Below are 19,567 nucleotides of genomic sequence, written 5' to 3' on the forward strand. Positions count from 1 at the left end.
ACCTGCAAATTTGAATCATGTGAAGAAGAATGACCGATATGAGACCACTATTTCATGTTTTCAGAAAACAAAAGATGAAGAAACACTGATTATAGCATTAACACAGTATTCTGTTTTACACAAAACAGCTGTATAATATATATATATATATATATATATATATATATATATATATATATATATATATATATATATATATATATATATATATATATGAAATATTTAACATTTACAATCATATACAGTGGCCACCAATGTTCGCTGCAGGTACCCAAAAACATTTTGCCAGCTGAAAGGTGAGAGTGACCACAACTTTAGTTATAAGTTGGTCATCACTTGTATGTACTGGTTTCATAGCTGGAAACTGATAAAAAAACTTCATTATAATCTTAGTGCCTTTCGAAACTCTTCCTTCTTCATGTAACACAGGGCCCCCCAACCACCGGGCCAAGGGCCATGGATCATTTGGTTCCCGGGCTGCACAGAAAGGATAAAAACGTTTACATTTTATTTCCAATTAATTGCAAAATGACCGCTTTCGCATATGCCAATTTCCAGTGCTTGTTTCCACCAGAGTTTTTTCTATGCATCGATAAATTGCATTTTCTATCCATCAATAAATTAAACTCCTTCTGATTTTGCATTTTGGTGAGTTGAGGTACATGTTCATTATATATGTGAGAATTAAATGAAGAAAGTATACACATTATATTATCATCATGTAATTCTCTGATCCTTGGAATTTGTTCCTTGCGTGAAAACTGATCTATCTTGCAAACATCTTGAAGGCCGCTGATGTAACAAGAATATATGCAAATACCCATGTCGGGCAAATGAATATGCAAAACAGCCCATGGCGTCACCACGCGAAATCTTTCTTTTCAACAAGCGCTAGCAGCTTTCCGCTGAAAACATTTGGCAACCCGGCTGTCATTTAACAGCGTTAGCACAGTAGCTAGCTGGTCACTTGCAGTCTTTTTTCACAAACACCTTCAAAATAGGTTTCTCACACATCATCTTTGTTTACAAATCCGCACACAAAAACCAGACACGAGCATCATGAAGCCGGAAGAAAAAAGAAACCCTGACCTGCTCCCCTCGCCTTGTCCCACACCTCTATGTGGACTCGGTGTGCCATTTCCCGGCGCAGTAAGCACGCACACAGCCCTCCAGTCAGTCCTGCTCCGACTATAAGCACTCGGGACATACTGAGAAACAGAAGCACGAATTACACTGATGATAGTGAGATTAAAGTTACGGTAACTGCCACCACGTCAAGCGGCACCAATGCCTAATAATACTATACTCCTATAAACACACCCGCCTCGCTTTATTTTGTTGGCCAACTGAAAGTTTTCCCTGGTTGATGTGGAGCTTTTACACGATTACAAACCCTGCAAAGTCATACATTACTCATTCTATTTATATTAAGTGACATTTTACAAAAAATAATATTTCTACTGTTTTTATGTATTATAATCCTTTTAGGGTTACATCACGTGATGAACCCCTTAAGGTTAATTCTGTTATTTTATTTAATTGATTTTTTTTTTTAATTATATATAAAGTATAAAATCTAATATGGCTATTTACTGTACTTAAAGCATATTAAGGAGACAAGAAATGTGACAAAGCACATGTGTCACACATGTGAACTGAAAACTGTTCCTAGTGACTTCCTCGTGAATCTGATGAGAGAATATCATGTATGTGCCAAGCTGCTTAATCATTATCACTGGACAGTCTAAAATATAATGTTCATGTTCTTTCATATCATAGTTTGGATAAATACAGGTAGTCGTCGATTTACGACCTATGCAACTTACGACCGTCATGTTACGACCGGCCTGTCGGTCCCAAACGTGGTCGTAAGTCGACGACTACCTGTAAATAAATTTTTAACGATACAATATATATATATATATATATATATATATATATATATATATATATATATATATATATATATATATATATATATATAAAAAGACAAACCACTTTCTCTACCTGTATGTCCACAAAGCCACGCCCCCTAAAGCGGTCTAGACCAATAGTTGCACCTTTCCCACACTATTACCAGCTAGTAACACTGTAACATTCACAGACCATTTGCCGAGCGCACTCGCTCTTAATCTGCAGTCAGCCAATCACAATTCAGAAACCGTTCTACACCGATCCAATCCCGTGTCAGAGGAGGCGGGATTATGAAGAACACGGATGGGGAAAGATGACATTGCTGTGAGTGTCGCCTGGTTTTTGGAGAAGGTGATCTGGGAATTGGTGAGTTCTTTGGGAACGTTTATGTGTGGAGTAATGAGCTGTTTTTAACAATATTAAATAAAACCTTTTTACAAAATGTTTTACTCTGATCGATCGGTTCATTTCAAATACCGTGTGTTGTAACTTCGTTCATAAACAAGGTCTTGTTTTTGTTGTTGTTACACAGGGATTTGTAGTTTATAAAGCAGACTGCATGTTAGTGTGTTGTTACTGCATTTCTTAATGACAACATTTTTATTCACGAGAGTCACGAAAAACATTAATTTATTATATTTCTGGATACTTTTAACTCATACACACTGGATCTGTGCAACTGTTTACGATCTTGTGAATGTTTTCTGTCAAAGGAGTTTTTCCTCTGACTCCTGTATTGTAGTAGAACAAACACTTGGACACTATTTAGTAAAGATGTTTGCAGTTTGAGACCAAAACCAATATTAATATTTAAACTGATGGAGCAAAATGTGCTCAAAATTTTCCCTTGTCTAAACTTGTCATAAAATCACTATTCAGGGAATTATGCATCATTTAATGAATGTTTTTTTTTTATTATTATTATTTTTATAAAAGTTAAGTCATTGTCTTTCTTGTAGTAATACACTTCTTTGATTTATTTTCCTAATGAAGCTACTTTTCTGTTGTTAGATCGGCAGACATCATGTGGCCCCGGTTATGTTTGGGGCTGTTGTTTGTTGGCCTGGTACGAGCAACGCTGCCTGCCTTCGAAACCAACAAAAAGCTGGATCCTGAAGTCTGTATGAATATTGTAAGTTTGACAGATCTGCATTTTTATGATCTATGATGCGTTTCAGAAACCACAGACTGAGAAAATGTTTTTACTCAGTGTGTTTTCTACATTCACACATCCACCATCTCGATTATTATTTACACTTTTCCTCAATGTAATCAAGTACACATCATTATAGTGATGTGTATGTGTGTTTAAATATATCCATTAATTTGGAATATTATCATCCATTTAGATCAATTAGAAGTTTTTAATTAATTTAGCTTTTTTTCAGAACAAACTCATAAACTTACAGTCCTTTATACAACTTTTTGACTACTTTATCTCTGTAAAGCTGCTCGCACTTTCGCACTTTAGCATGCGATTTTGCTTTAGCATTGGAACTTTGCTTTTCATTGGAAGATCTCTCTGTCTGAAACCTTTGGTTCTTTGACCCTGAGAACCACTTCTGCATACAGAACACACCTTTTATCACTAAAAAGCTTATCACGCTGTGTGTACAGGCTACCGGCTTTCCGAGACTAGTGTGATCATGTCTCCTACACACACACACACACACACACACACACACACACACACACACCTAGACACGGAAATTAATGTTCTGCAACTTTTGGTAACCTATAAAAGATTGTGGTTGCGAAAGAGAATTGAACATTTTATTGCACTTTTAGTTTTTCAAATCCTTCTTCTGTGTGTGTTTGTGTGTAAGAGAGAGATTTGCACAATATTCTCTAGATTTAAGTTTTTCCCCTGTAATAACATGTATTAGGAAGATTTAGTGTCAGAAAGTGTTTTTTATACGTTGTTAGATTTTATATCCACAGTGACTGGTATGGTGGATGCCGGCATGTTTTATGTGAGCAGATATTTACTTTAACATTTGTTCAGAAAGTGTCTCAGTGTCTATGCTTTGTGACAGTCAGAAGTGGTTTTGTAGGATCGCAGTAACGTGGCAGAGGTTTTTTTTGGGTTCATTGTTTTTTGTCTTCTTAACTTGAGTTGAAAGGAAAAAAAAAAAAAGACGTGTACCAATGACAGTTTTGTAGATGTTTTCAAATAAGAGATAAGTAACTTGTTTTTATCCATTTTTTAGTACATACGTAATTATAATCCTTCAACAGGCAGAAGTGAAAAAGGCAAGTAAAAAAAATCACTTAATATTTCTTTCTAAATCCGTTTCTAACAGTGACATATATTTATTACATATTTATTGTATATTTATTTTTTGGTGAAATTCCTAAAATACTTTGTCCTATTAAAGTATAAAAAAATGATAACTTAAACTTTAATATCAGTCCATTTAAGTAAATTGCAGAGTAATAGAAAGTAAAGGCAGGTAGGTAAACTGCTGTAGGAGAAGAGGAAATAAAACATTATAGGTCATACAGCATGATATTGTAAAAACAGATAATCTTTAGAGTGATTACAGCAACTATGGTTGTGTTTGTTTGTATCGGTATTGATAGGGAAGTGCTCACATGCATTCTTTACATGTTACGCATATAAGAACAGTGTAAGAAATGAGACATTTTGAGTTTTTCTGAATACTTGATTTTTCATTTTGATGGCAATATTTCCTGTTAAGTCAGAAGGAATTCTGTCCTTTATGTCAGTTCTTAAAAAAAGAAAAGAAAAGGGAAATCATGCCTAATGTAAACTGGGAAACATTGTGGACTTGTGCCTTGTATAGTAACTTGTAAGTCATTTGGATTCCCAACGCTGAATATTCGAATATTATTTGAATACTTACTTATTAAAAAAAAGATAAAAAAACATTGTGACCTTGCATCAAGAATCGAAACTAGCCAAAGTGCTGTTCTGTTAAAACTGCTGTATAAACCACAATCATTGTTTAAACATTTGCACAGTTAAACAACCAATTTATAGCAAATCAAGGAAACCAGCTTAGATAAGTGTATTGATTTATGTGTCAATGGGTTTCTCTGAAGCAGTTGGTTGTATTATTTTTCTCTCAGCTGTAAATTTGTTCAAGGTCTTACTTCTGGTTTGAGACCTGCACCCCACCGACCCCCTGCCCCCCGTCAGGCTCAGAACTAGACGTGAGCAAAGACAGAGAGAGATAAGCGTGAGGCAGCAGTGGGTTTATCCTAAAGTGGCCTAAAGTAGAGCGTGCAGACTGCAGGCCCCGGGGGGAGCGGGAAATTGCGGTGCCTTTAATTATGCATGAGGAGATTGCGCGGCGGCCCTGGAACCAACAGGCTCACGGTTTCTTTGAAGTTCCCTGATTAGAATGCATTTCATATTTTGAGCAGGGGGTGGGGGTGGTAGGGGGATGGCTTCAGACAACAGAATTAAAACTGCTCCTGAAGTGACAAATGGATTACTTTTCTATGCAGAAGTGTGGCAATATGCTCTATTTATAGGGCTTTCGCCTCATGCCGTTGTGAAATGATGTGCAGAGTGAACTGTTATAATGTGACAGGAGTATTTGGATGTATCATTAAATGGATTTCAAACACACTTAAATATGTGGCTTCGACTACACCGGCAGTCAAAAGTTAATCAAAAGATAGTCAAACTTGCATTAACATTATCAGTAAGTGCTTTATCCTGTCAGGGTCGCAACACACACACACACACACACACACACACACACACACACACACACACACACACACACACACACACATACAGGCAATGTAGAATAGTCAGTTAACTTAATGGGAAATCTTTTTAGAGGTGGGATGAAACCCAAGAATCCAGATGAAACTCACAGGGTAGAACATATGAAAGACCATACAGATATGATGAGCTCAGGATCAACTCAGGAATCAGTGATTCTATTTTTCATCCCACATCTATGTTTATTGTTAATTTCAATTTTATTTGTATCCTTTTTTTAATTTTATTTTTTGATGTCACAGCTCATTTTACTGCATGTTGTACTGCTAACGGTTACGTACAAACAATAAAGACTATTTAAAAATAGATCCAAATATTTAGATCTAACTGAAAAATGGTGATTTGGACGACTATAATTAGGCCCTGACATTTAATAATTGTATATATACCTATATATATATATTGTGAAACAACATTCAGGCATCCTGATGTATTTGCTATATCATGATATATCATCATCTTTTTTTGCACGCCTCTTTATGGTACAGTTAAAATTTCACCATGACTAAAACACTGCATCAGTGTATATAAGGGTGAGATCCTGACTTCCAGGCCTCTAACCCACAGAGCTGCTGTGATTCATATAAGTTTATTTATAGCATATTAGAACGAATGACATCATTGTGTGAAAGAGTGAGATAAAAAAAACTGTGCTTTAAAAAAAAATTATTATTATTATTTTAGTCAATTATATAATTATTAGATTATTGATACTATGTGAATAAGGTTTAGTGATTTTTCTTTACGATTTTCTATTTGCATTGACACTGATGTCCGTGTGCTGATATGGCACTTGGACTTTGCTCATGTTTCTTGCTTGTGTCTGCATTCAACAGAGTGAGATCATCAGACACTGGGGTTATCCGGCTGAAGAGTTCGAGGTAGTCACCGATGACGGCTACATCCTGAGCGTCAACAGGATCCCACATGGCATCCAGAGTAAATTCCAGCAAGGTAAGATTTTTGATACGGAACCTTCTTAAACCCCGCAACTAGACGCTTTAATCTTGATGTGCGACAAGGAACAATGCAAGGATTACACCTATACCACGGGGCTGAACTTGTGCTCTGACTTGGTTTCACACATTCTCGAGCCATTTCGAAACAGTCACACCACAAAGTAAAAGAGAAGTGGGTTTTAAATTAGTCAGCTTTCTGCACGCAGGGGAGGATCTTTCAGGCTATTATAAAACCCTGCTTGCACAGAAGGTGCAGCCCACGCGTGACCTCGGTTTTAAGTAACGTTTTAGATTTTGTACTTGCACTTGTGAGCCAAGGTTTCATAAGACACCTCTGTATTCCATATGGATGTTGATTAAATAAATAAAATACCCGTATCAGGTCAGACCTCTTTGAAGCAATGTTTGCCAGCAAATAAGTTTATTTTAGCTCTTCACAGGCTGATGGTTTATGCTAAAGCACGCCCCGTATATTCTTTGCAGTAGGGAAAAAAGGAAACAGGAGACACTGTAATACATTGCTGATAAATACATTTCCACATATTCATACTATATAGCATTTTTTTGATGGGTATGATTATGTATTCAGATTTATGACACATTGCACAAGGTTGCATTCAATATATTATTTTCAGTCAAATATTTCTGGTAGAAATCGTCCTTTAGTTCCATCACGACTTAATATTCGGCATATTTCATTAATACGCATAGTGATTTAAAAAAAGCTGCACGCACACGTGATATTTTCACCAGGGGAAAATCGGCGGAGTGGAACAACCCATTCAGCTGCCTCCTTTCTTTACACTGACATGACATGATTTCGCTGACACAAATCAACAGGAGAACCATGGCTATGCTCTATGTTATTATTATTTAGTTTTTGTTTTTTTTAATGAAACTAGACATGCTAGGCTGTGTAATAAAGCTTATCGGGAAAAAATTTTTTGTGTGTGTGTGCTTTGAATTGATTTCTGTATGTTCACAAGGCCTCTGGTATTATGATGGTTAAACTATTTAGTAAAAGCTAATAATGGATTCTGATGTGTGATAAATAAGTAAAAAGCTCATCAAACAGTTTATGTCGGTTGATGAGTGTGGTGGCGTCGAGCGTATTCGGCGCAGTACGCTTTAGAGCTCGGCAGCAGCTCTGGAGACGCATCTCATTTCCTGCTGTCCCACTTCTCCCTGCCACATGGGATAGATGGAGTACAACATGCCTCAGAGGAACACAAAACCAAACAAGTTCTGTAACAAAGAAAGAAGTTCATTCAGGCTTACGAGTTAAGGCCAAATTAAAATGACAGTTTAGGTAAAAAAAAAAAAAAGGACATCTGAGAGAAAGTTTCTTTTTTAGTTCCTTAATTAGTTTTTAAATGCAGTAATTCATTTCCCAATATAAAGCAGTTTAAATAGATTTTTTTTCCTCATAGCTACGCTTTCTTTCCCATGTGTGGTGTGGCTAAATCTTATGCAATCAGTTCTTTCACATGAGATTGCAAGTCAGTTGTGCAAAATGGTAAACCTCAGTTTCACAGGTCACGCTAGGATTTAGGGTTACGGCTTATGGGTTATTGAGTGGGGGATGGAGCACTAAGAATGGCTAGTATAAAGTAAAACAATCCTATCAGGTCAGGCTCTGTTTGTGCTCCAGAGAGGTCCAGCGTACTTCCTGTTTCTGATGGAGATCAATGATAAAAGAAAATGTAGAAGTGCAGCAGGCAGCTCACTTTGGCTTAAAGGTGGTACAAATATTCCCTCTGCTGGCTGCACACAAAATCACTGCTGTGTGCTAGTTTAGTGGAGAACCAAGAGCACAATGGCATTAATAATTATTTGAAGGACGATGCCTTTATATGTCACATACACACATATTTTCACATATAATCAAATAATTTTTTTGTTGTTATAATTTTGGAAATGTTTAAGGGCCTTGTTCAAGGGCTTCACACTGCTGGTGTTTAAAACCCTGAGCTTCTAAACAGTCACCCGGAGTCTTAAAACTAACCAATCACTGTCACTGGCTTCTATTTCCTGTTTGTGGCAGAGCCCAGGCCTGTGGTGTACCTTCAACATGGGCTCCTGGCCGCAGGAAGTAACTGGGTGACCAACCTCCCCAACACCAGCCTTGGCTTTTTGCTAGCGGATGCTGGATTTGACGTGTGGATTGGAAATAGCCGTGGGAACACCTGGTCAAGAAAACATGTCAAGTTTACCCCTAAGCAAAAAGAATACTGGCAGTTTAGGTGAGTTTCTGTTTTGCGGTTTTCTCTTTTTCACACACATTTATTTTGGCTTTATCCAAAATTAACAATTTACTACCACTATTACTACTACTACTAATAATAGCACATTTTTGACAAGTTGCACAGAATGCAGTACAACTGAGTATTAAAGATTCAGTTATATGATTAAATGTATGCAAAGTGTAATGTAAATAGACAAGGACTGAGAACAGTAAAATACATATAAAAACTAGGTTAAATGGATACAATTAAATAAATGTAACAATTTAAACAAAAAAAATAGAATAGAATAGAAAGAAGAATTAAATACTAAAGGAAGTACTTTCAGGGTTTTTTTGCATTTTGAATGAAGAATACAGAAAACAATAGAAGTATAAAATTACAGCTTGAGGGTATATTATATACTTATACACATACACACATATCTTCATATATATGTATGGATTAAACATTTTATATATATATATATATATATATATATATATATATATATATATATATATATATATATATATATATATATATATATATATTACACTGGTATATATACTGTATATATTCATTATGTAATGTATTTCATGTGTGCAATTTGATGAGGTTCTTCCTTGAGCAGCTCATGCAATGTTTCATCCAACCCAGGTGTCACAATACTGTTCTTTTCTTCTTCTTTTTTTTTTTTGTGTGTGTCTTTGTGGCAGCCATGATGAAATGGCTAAGAGGGACCTTCCAGCAGTAATAAACTTCATCACAAAAGTCACAGGACAGGAGCAGATTTTCTATGTTGGCCATTCTCAGGGAACCACCATTGGTAATATATGACATTGTTTTGAGTCAGACGTGGCGTGTGATCTAGTTTAGTTGTTGCATAATTATGTACTTTGAACCACATGTGTGCTTTTTGGTTTGTTCAAAAAACACATGACATTTGAAACCTTTTAAGGAAGTTAATTAAAAAATAATATATTATTTCAACATTATGGAAATTTTTTAATATCTGAAAGCAAGCTCCAAGAAACAAATATGCCTAATCAATGACCTGATCTTTTTGTGCCTTTTGTAGCTTTTATGGCTTTTTCCACAATGCCAGAGCTGGCTAGCAAAATCAAGATGTTTTTTGCATTGGCTCCAGTAGCCACAGTTGCTTTCACAGAAAGTCCTATGGGCAAACTGAGTATCCTCCCTGAGTTTTTCATCTGGGTGAGTATGAGTACTTAAAATCCACCATTGCACATACACTATATGGACAAAAGTATTTGGACACCTGACTTTTCCAGCCATATGTGGTTCTTCACCAAACATTTACCACAGAGTTAGAGGCACACAGACGTATAGGACATCTGTGGATGCAGTAGCATTACATTTCCCCTTCACCTCAACTAGGAGACCCAAACCTGTTCTAGCATAAAAATTCCTCTGTGCACAAATTGAGCTCTATGAAGATATGCTTTACATGGGTTAGTGGGGAAAATCTTGAGTGGCCTGCTTTAGATCTTTGATCTCAACACTACTAAACATCTTTTGGATGAATTGGCACGCTGACTGCACCCCAGGGCCCCTCACCCGACATCAGAACTTGACGTTACTAACACCTTTGTGGTCAAATGAACACAAATCTCTATAACCACACTCCAAAATCTAGTGGAACATCTTCCCATAATAGTGGAGTTTGTTATAACAGCAAATATGGAATGGGATGTTCAGAAAGCACATACAAATTTGATGGTCAGGTGTCCACAAACTTTTGTCTATATAGTGCATGTACATATTTGTCACGCACACACACACTTTCAGGGGTTCAATATTGTCTTTTTTTCTGTAATTTTCAGAAATTATTTGGGCACAAAGATTTTTTTCCTCAGACTGCTCTCATCAAGTTTTTTGCCACCCAGTTCTGCAGCAAGAAACCAATAAGCGTGCTGTGTGGAAATATATTTTTCCTCCTGTGTGGTTTCGATGAGAAAAACCTGAACATGGTAAGTTGTTCAACTGAGCACCTTTTCCTGACAAATGAAAGCATAAACTTGTATTTTTTATAAGATTTTCAGTGCGGAAACACAGTCAGCGGTTTCAGTTTCTCTTCTCTCTCACCAGACCCGAACGCCCGTGTACACAACACACTGCCCTGCTGGAACCTCTGTCCAGAACATGGTCCACTGGGCTCAGGTCAGTATAACACACATCATCTAAAGTTTATGCTTCTTTCTATTTTAGACTTCACAATATTAGGACAAAAATGTATTGATGCTTCTAAAAACATGCAACATTTTGAGTGGTCCCTCGTTTGGTTCAGTAAGATGGCAGTAAGTGAGACTGGATGGTGCTAGCTACTCCATTATCTGCTACTTTCTTAGCCCTAATGGATTTTCTTCACACAACCAATTACGAAAAGACTGCAGATATGAACTAACTAGTATTACAAATATTTTTTGTACATAAATAGTACATCCACACTGTTGGCTAATTGCTGTTTAGGGATTAATTACTTTTTAATAAAAGCACTACATTATTAGGTTTATTTAAATACTACAATTTCTCACACCATTTTGCCAAAAGTTTGTGGACACCTGACCATAAGATTCATATGTGATTTTTTAAACATCCCATTCCACATTAAGTCCCCATTTCTTCTAATAATAATAGTCTCAACTCTTCTGGGAAGATGTTTCATTAGATTCTGGATTGTGCTTGTTTAGATTGTTGCTCTTTCAGACATAAGGGTGTTAGTAAAGCCAGGTAATGATGTACGGTGACATGAGGATGCCTGGGGTGCAGTCATCCCATAAGTGTTCAATAGGGTTAAGGTCAGAGCTCTATAGCAGGAGACCTTTCTCTCCAACCCATGCAAAGCAAATCTTCATAAAGTTTGCTTTTTTTTTTACACAGGGGCATTGTCATAGTGGAACCGGTTTGGGTCTCCTAGTTCAAGTGAAGGAAAACATTTATTTTACTGCACCCAAAAACTTCCAATACAATGGTGTGCCTTCAGCTTTGCAATAACAGTTTGAAAAAGAGCCACATATGGCTGGGAAAGCGAGGTGTCCCAATACTTTTGTCTATATCAATACTCTCCCCTTCTGCACTTTGGTGATAAGGGTTATAACACACATCCATAAAGCCCTGTATTTATAGGTCCTCATTAATTGAGTAATGACACTATTGTAAAATGAAACAGGGGCCATATTATTTTGTTTTAACAGGCTGTAAAGAGTAAGAGACTGATGGCATATGACTACGGAAAGGCTGGAAACATTGTTCATTATAATCAGGTAAGTAGCAGTAAACTATCAAAATATAATAAAGCTGTCTCTTATACTATCTCTAGTTAAGCAGAAGCATAATTTTAAGTGCTAAATATCTCTTAAAGCTATTTCTGTTATCTTCTGTCTTAAATCAGTCAATCCCTCCTCTGTATAACGTGCGGGACATGAAGGTGCCTACGGCGGTGTGGTCCGGAGGACACGACACGCTGGCGGACCTGAAGGATGTGGCGTTGCTGCTCACACAGATCCCTAACCTGGTGTTCCATCGCAACATCCAACATTGGGAACACCTGGATTTCATCTGGGGACTGGACGCCCCGCAGGAGATGTACGAGCAAATAATCCAGTTGATGAGAAAGAATATCTGACCGCCTTTTATGCCTTTTTATGTGAAGTTTTAGTTTGATAACAACACAACAACCAGCACTATGAATTTCTTAAAAAAATTTTATCAGGGAATTACAGCAAAAAATACTATCATTTTGACTTTCTTTTACATTGTTTTACCTCAAATTTATCTTACATTATCTAACACTTTCTGTGATTTGTAAATACACCGTGTTCCAAATTATCATGCAAATGCCTTTTTTATGTCAGTATGCTTAAAGATTTTATCTCCAACAATTATATGACAATGTGAATGTTATTACATGCAAAAGAACTGACAATGTAAACAAAATCACAAAATATGCTGTTCTAAATAATTATGCAGGATGCAATTTTAACTATTCAAAAGGTTATAGTGAACTCAAAGCTCGAAATCTGTCATATACGGCACACGGACAGAACATTCTTAATACAAATAACCAAATTATTAACATTTCAAATTACATGTTAATATATGCACCCTTCTTTGAAATGACTATGAACTCTTTCATCTATTGAACTTGTATGTCCATGTATAGTTTCTGCCTGTATTTCATTTGAGGATGCCAGAATTGCCTCTCAGAGCTGTTGTTTGGAGCTATTCTGACACCCACCTTCATAGCACTTTGAAAGTGCGTTTTGCAGCATGTGATGGTGGGTTGTCCTGCATAAAAATCAATTTATACCATGGCAGAAAATGATCTGTTAGGAACTCCACATATCTCACAGAGATAATTTTGACACCATAAGGAGTTCCTAAAGGGACCTACCATTTCACTTCCCAATATTCCAGCCCAAAGCATCACTTCACCACCTCCTTGCTGCAGTCACAGTCTTGTTATAACAGAGTGGCCATTTAGCCATCAACTCCATCCAGTGTAGCACGCCATTCGTCAGTAAACAAGACAGTAAAACAAGAAAATGAGTCTTCATATATTTCTTTGCAAACTGCTAACGTTACACTTTGAGAGATTTGGTTAGGGGTGGCTGAAATACAGCTTTAAGCACAACTACCAGCCTATAAACGATCCTGCATCGATACAGCTTCAAATATCTGCTGCTCAATAATGTTTTATTTATTTTTATAGCTGCCCTTTTTATTAATATTCATTTGTCTGACAGTAATCTTTCTTAGTAAGCCTTTATCTGATTGCATTCTTGTGTTGTGAATCACTCACATATCTTTTGATAGTTTGATTTTCTTTGTTCAGTTTCTGATATACATCAATTGTTTGCATGCCTTTGGGTAGACATTGCAGTTTTTCACACTTTTTATCTTCAGAAAGATCTTTCTTTCCCTCCATATTGCATCAGAACTGTGACTTGCTTAAAATTGTGAAACAACCTCTTTAAGAAGGTTTCCTTCTTTAACTAAGATCACCTGAAAAGCTAAAAAACAAACCTGTCTGTGCTTGATACCCATTACTTCCAAATATATGAGAAAAACAAACAAATGCTTTCTTTAAAAAACTGTAACCTTAAACATATTTTTCTGAAATCCCACTGAAATGTTACTTACATAATAATTTGGAACACAGTGTATGCTTTTAACTCAGGAGCTGCTTTCTCAATTGAATGTATATGAGTGTTTAATGATAAGACACTACTTTTAACAATGTTTCACAGAAAATGTTTTTTTTCCCCCCAATTTGAAAATCATGATTTACATTTTCCAAATGCACTGACCAAAGCATGTTTTTTAATAAAGGATTGTTTTACTTATTTTATAATCAGTGGGCTTAAAACCAATAAACATTTGTAATCAAATAAAAAATAAAAATAAAACATCACATTCATTTTAAACCTCAACAGGGAACTGAAAGGGAGGATATTAATTGTACAAAATGAATACCCTCATGTCTTATAGAATTACTGGTAATGTGGGTAGAACTAACAATACTTGTTTAGAAAAAAGAACCCATACATAATAGATGTATGATGTAGATTTTTAATGTTTTAAACATAGATTCAAATTTGAAATACATGAAAACTGTGCAAAAAAAAAAAAAAAAAAAAAAAATATATATATATATATATATATATATAAAACATTTCACATGAATCACTATTATAGTTGACAAAGTACAGTATTGTCAGCCAGGACACATTAAACACAAATCAGTAACACTAATCCTTTTAAGCCTTTTCATAATGATGCTGTGTAACTTCCAATACCTAATACTGTAACTTATTTCAAAAGGTGTACAATTGTAAGCCTGTGTCCTTTGTGTATTTAAATTATTTGTGTATAAACATTTTGAAAAGGCATTCACACTCATGTTGTAAAGTTCACATCTTTTCATTGTAGACTTTAAAATACAGGCTATTATTTCAAGTGATCCTTTTGTACCCAAATAGGTAACATTGTCATTTAGATTTTTCCAGCATCACTACAATTTTGTTGAATTTGAGTCTGATTGCAATATCCAGTGGCGTTTCACCCTCCTGCAAGAAGAAACATAGTTAGTGTTCACTCTTAAAACGTAGTACAGTATATACACATGTAGCACCTGTATAAAGCAGAAGCAAAGATTTTATTGCCATGTCAGCAACTTCATAAAACATTTAAAAATTTAAGTAAACAGAATGAAGAAATAGAGGAGTTCAGATCACTTAAAATATTTTAGATTTACATGAGATTAAAATCTTAAGACATTTCGTAGTGGTATCTTACCAACAAATTTCCTTAAGTGAACTTGCTATATAAAAGTGTTGTCTATTTGCATTAAAAGCAGGATAATACAATAAAATTGGTTTAACAGAAAGAGGGTTTTAAAGAACATAAATAGGGAAAGGTTTCTTCAAATAGGTAGAAATGTGTGCATAATCTTATCCTATTCATCATCGAGTGAACAACACTTGATGAATTTTTGTTTTAAAAGGAATTAAAAGTCTTACAAAGATCACTTGTATAAAAATATTAAATCAAAGACTTTTAAAAATGTATGACTATAATAAATGTGTTGCCATCACTATCCATTTAAACTCCTATCTATAAAAAATCTATATATATCTAATTATGTCCACTCCAAATGTGCACTCCAGACATTACTGAGTTATGCTTTATGTGCATTTTATTCTATTATATGTACCACAGCCTTGTTGAATGCTTCATCCTTGATAAGAATGTATGGATACTAAAAGACATTAGTCCTAGATTCAAGGTTTAGATTAATGTGCTTGCTCTAATCCACACTGTGACTTACATTACAGATGCTGCATAAACATAAAAGTAGAGAAGAAACTTTGTAAGAGAATGTTCACATTTTTTTTGGAGTGAGTTTCTAAAAGATTTCCACACACACAGGAAAGTTCAATTCTTGATTATTAATAGCTGTTATAGTGTAAGTGCATAGGAATGTACTATTCACAGACATTATAAAAACTTTGCATGGAAAACGTACTACTAAATACAATGTGTGTAAAATGTGTGATCTATAGGTTGTACCTGCCATATTCAGTTGTGCATGCAAAAAAACCCTAATTTAACTTACTTTGTTTTGGATTGAAATATCAGCATTTGCCTTCAGTAACAGTGGAACGATTTTGTGACTTTTACACTGGCAAGCGTAGTGAAGTGCAGTGTTGCCTTTCTGTTAACGAAATGCACATGATTCATTAACAGCGAAACGTGTCTATGAAAATCTCCCAAACTGAATGTTTAGCATTACTCACATAGTCTACAGCGTTAACGTCTGCTTTACTGTTTATAACCATCTCCAGCAGGTTTACATGCTGTTTCTGTTTCATGATCTGTCAAAGTGGATAAACCAGTTATTTGGTGTATCTTGATGGAAACAAAAAAGTGCGCGATCATATCTGATGTACAATTGAAAGATTAGGCATGCACTTGCTTTAAACGACAAATACATTTTCCGCATTCACGAGCAGATTCATTCTCGAGAGAAAAGACGTATACTGTACCATTATAAGATATCCAATCAATAGGATAGGCATGAGAATAACAATCATGAGATAATCCAAGAAGGAAAATGTTCTTTTTGCAGCATAGTGCAGGCAAGTCCTTTGTTTCTGAAGACAGAAAAGTGTACTATTATTCCATGCATGCATTCAAAAATGCTTCTACCATCAGATGCAAGCCGCATAGGATACCTTGTTTTTAATGGATACATCAGCGTTTAGATCTAAAAGGTATCTGACAATGCTGACATTTCCACTCCGACAGGCAGCTATGAGTGGGGAGTCTCCAAATAATTCATCTTGAACATTTAACATCTTTGGATCAGCCTTGAGCAGTTGGTAAACCTGTTGGATTTCATCCATGTAAGCTGCTTGGCAAATGGGCTATAGAGAGAAATAAAAAAAGGACAAACCTATATAAATGTGCCACAACAAAATCAATATTTATATTTAAATGTGACACAACAAAATCAATATTTATCTTTGATTTATTACTTAACAACATGTATGTTTTAAAAGTTTGTTCCTGTTATCACTTTACAATACCTCACAAATATATTTTACTTTGCAACTGCTACACTGTCCTGGTCAAAATCATGTGCCAATTCCAAATGCATGAGTTGGTCCACTTTAGCAGTTATCAGAGCCTCCACTCTTTTGGGAAGTCCATACACTTGTGTCAAGTAAGAAGGCCTGGTGTGTAGTCAGCGATCTCATTCAGTCCAACAGTGTTCAATGGGTTTGAAGTCAGGACTAAGGCAACTTGAGTTCATCCAAAAAATTGTCTGGAGCTCGCTTTGTGTACAGAGGCATAATCCTACTCGAACAGGATTGGGCTGCTTAACTCCAGGGAAGGGAAATTGTAATGCTTTAGCATACAAAGACCATTGTGTACTTTCAACATTGTGGAAACATATTGGGGAAGATAAATATGAGTGTGATTATTAGGTGTCTACTTTTCTTTTGTCTATAAACCAGAAGGTCTTTTTCCTTGTCAGCTGATGTTAATAAGTCACAGATGTTAGCTGACACAGTTATTGAGAAGTATTAAAACATTTAGTTACAGCTTTATTTCTGTTACAAAGCTTTGATACTGAGGGCATCCTCCAAAAATGTTCAGTAAATTTCTCCTCATGAAAAGCTTTATTATAAAACCAAATATATAATTAAAAAAAAAGATCTTCTCATGTGTTATGTCAAGTGTGACAGGGCCAAGACCACTGATTTGTGGTCTTAACTGATTAAAATCAAGCATTCATAAGCATAATGTATTTGTGTATTATATATATATATATATATATATATATATATATATATATATATATATATATATATATATATATATAATCATAATCTTTCGGCTGCTCCCATAGCTGATCATCTGTCAGTATATCATCATCTCGATATACCCCATGTCCCTCCTCTGCACACACATTATATATATATATATATATATACACTTTTTTTTCCTTGGACAGGAAATATATTCTTGTACAGTCTAGTGTATTCTCTATTATACACTGGCATAAAACCTTGGTTTTCAAACTGGCATATGAAGACCCCCCTGGGGAGAGAGATATATCTATATCTATATCTATATACATTTTATCATAATGGTGAAATTCACAACTATTACAATACAAAACAATCTTCAATCAAATGTCAGGATTACATTTAGCAATAAAAAGAATCTAACTGTGACTCCACAGTGTGTGACTGTGCACACAGATAATAAGCCTGATATTTGAAAAGTAATGTCTGTATAGACTGCATCATTTGAGTGTGTTTTCTTAGTTAAAGAGCATCCAAACTGTTTTAGAAATTTGACAAGGCATTATCTGTACATTCATAGCAAAAAACATTCAATGCAAAAAAAAAAAAAAAAAGAAAAGAAAAAAACAAAAAAACAATGAGCATTTAAACCTGGACTGAAGCTGGAGAAGTGACTTCAGACATACGCTGTACACAAGGTCATTAAAAGGACAAAGGATTATAAAAAAGTATTGGCTGGGCATCTATGTAACCCGTAGCATCCTAATCAGAAGTACAATATTATTATAATTGCGATTATTAGAATATTGACACACCTCTGAATATAAGATCCCCATAGTGTTGTCTCACTTCTCAGGTCAAGTGGCGTGTATAGGAGCGTCTCTGTGAGGAATGCTGGTGTCTCTGGGACTTTCTCTGTCTGACTCTTTGTGAAAGTAGTAACGTTGAATTCTTCTTTTTAATCAGATGTTTTGAAATTCTTCCGTGGCTTTTGTTGCAATCTTGGAAAAGGAAATGGAAGAAAGTGAAATACGTACAAAATTAGGCATATGAAGGATTTACCACCCATCCCTCTCCACCCCATTCAATACCACAGCACAGCGCACGGGAGTGTCGCAATACCCGGAAGTTCGTTTACGTCATACAGGTGTGCCATCAGGAAGAAATGTTTCACTGATAAATATTATGTATGGGTATTTTCTAATGTAGAGCTAATCACTCTTTTATAAAGATGTTTAGCCCAAACTAGTTGAACAAGTCTAATTACTAGTTTAAAGTTGGATACTATTTAAAACTGACTATTAATATAACTAGTAGAACTAGTAGAATTGTATCTAGAGAGCTATCTAAGACATGATCAGTGATTAATAAACAGCACTGCATGACACAAGCGCATGAAAAACGATATTTTGTACATTTAAAAGAGGCAAAGCTAGAAAGTCTGAAACATAGCATTGCATTCTTATTAATATATCAAATATAAATTGTGTGCTTTTTACTGCCCAGTGGTGGCCGCTGCCGCTGCAACGCTAGTATTAGCATTATGGAAAGCCACTGGTGTCAAAAATTATAATTATAACCACAAGTCTTTAGGGACATTTTAGACTCACCGTGCACTTTACAAGGAAGACTGTTATAATACTGGGTTGGGTAGGTTGCGCTCAAAATTCTTAATGGCATAGACTCCACAAGATGTTGAAAATAACCTCAAATCCTAAAATAGAATTATGTTGGAAATAATCCTTTGAGATTTTTATCTGTGTTGAGATGATCGCATCCTGCAGGTTTTTCAGGTGCACTTGCATCCTAGAAGTAGCCATTAGAAGATATATTAGAAGGTAAATTTATGCACATGATCAACAGTAATAAACC

General features: G+C 35.5%; 3 protein-coding genes across 7 annotated transcripts in view; 1 reads left to right on the forward strand and 2 right to left on the reverse strand.

Annotated features, from left to right (window-relative positions):
* Nucleotides 1–1,397, reverse strand: part of rnls (renalase, FAD-dependent amine oxidase) — a 41,027-nt gene extending 39,630 nt beyond the window's left edge. For 3 of the 4 annotated variants that reach the window (XM_083555664.1, XM_083555666.1, XM_083555665.1), the window contains exon 1: nucleotides 1,090–1,314. In XM_083555664.1, the coding sequence (XP_083411790.1) occupies nucleotides 1,090–1,207 (118 nt within the window). In that variant the 5' untranslated portion in view covers nucleotides 1,208–1,314. The other variant, XM_083555663.1, reaches the window with a different exon arrangement.
* The window catches only part of lipf (lipase, gastric), a 46,051-nt gene extending 31,764 nt beyond the window's left edge, over nucleotides 1–14,287 (forward strand). The window contains exons 2-11 of the mRNA XM_083555659.1: nucleotides 2,105–2,280; nucleotides 2,926–3,046; nucleotides 6,511–6,628; nucleotides 8,678–8,876; nucleotides 9,575–9,684; nucleotides 9,937–10,073; nucleotides 10,703–10,849; nucleotides 10,968–11,039; nucleotides 12,074–12,142; nucleotides 12,271–14,287. Coding sequence (XP_083411785.1) covers nucleotides 2,939–3,046; nucleotides 6,511–6,628; nucleotides 8,678–8,876; nucleotides 9,575–9,684; nucleotides 9,937–10,073; nucleotides 10,703–10,849; nucleotides 10,968–11,039; nucleotides 12,074–12,142; nucleotides 12,271–12,504 — 1,194 coding nt within the window. The 5' untranslated portion in view covers nucleotides 2,105–2,280; nucleotides 2,926–2,938 and the 3' untranslated portion in view covers nucleotides 12,505–14,287. The remainder of the gene's footprint in view (nucleotides 1–2,104; nucleotides 2,281–2,925; nucleotides 3,047–6,510; nucleotides 6,629–8,677; nucleotides 8,877–9,574; nucleotides 9,685–9,936; nucleotides 10,074–10,702; nucleotides 10,850–10,967; nucleotides 11,040–12,073; nucleotides 12,143–12,270) is intronic.
* A 490-nt stretch (nucleotides 14,288–14,777) lies between these two features.
* ankrd22 (ankyrin repeat domain 22) lies at nucleotides 14,778–18,852 on the reverse strand. 2 transcript variants are annotated; one of them, XM_083555668.1, is made up of 7 exons: nucleotides 18,834–18,852; nucleotides 18,511–18,696; nucleotides 16,616–16,807; nucleotides 16,427–16,534; nucleotides 16,178–16,255; nucleotides 15,997–16,095; nucleotides 14,778–14,947 (listed from the first exon to the last, which is right to left on the reverse strand). In XM_083555668.1, exons 2-7 carry the CDS (start codon nucleotides 18,529–18,531, stop codon nucleotides 14,870–14,872), a joined length of 576 nt encoding a protein of 191 aa, XP_083411794.1. In that variant the 5' UTR covers nucleotides 18,532–18,696; nucleotides 18,834–18,852; the 3' UTR covers nucleotides 14,778–14,869. The 2 variants fall into 2 exon arrangements, with proteins under 2 accessions (XP_083411794.1, XP_083411793.1); XM_083555667.1 differs by lacking the exon at nucleotides 18,834–18,852 and adding an exon at nucleotides 18,787–18,807.
* Nucleotides 18,853–19,567: the final 715 nt, after the last annotated feature.

The sequence above is a fragment of the Silurus aristotelis genome, assembly GCF_946808225.1.
Source record: "Silurus aristotelis genome assembly, chromosome: 12".
NCBI lineage: Eukaryota > Metazoa > Chordata > Actinopteri > Siluriformes > Siluridae > Silurus > Silurus aristotelis.

What these genes read in the sequence shown, in the direction of transcription:
- ankrd22 (XM_083555668.1), bottom strand. Translation starts at nt 18,531, where the DNA reads ATGGGGATCTTATATTCAGAG. An exon ending in TGATTGGATATCTTATAATG is followed by an intron (nt 16,256 to 16,426) that starts GTACAGTATACG and finishes CCACTTTGACAG; the next exon opens with ATCATGAAACAGAAACAGCA. An exon ending in ATATTTCAATCCAAAACAAA is followed by an intron (nt 14,948 to 15,996) that starts GTAAGTTAAATT and finishes TTCTTCTTGCAG; the next exon opens with GAGGGTGAAACGCCACTGGA.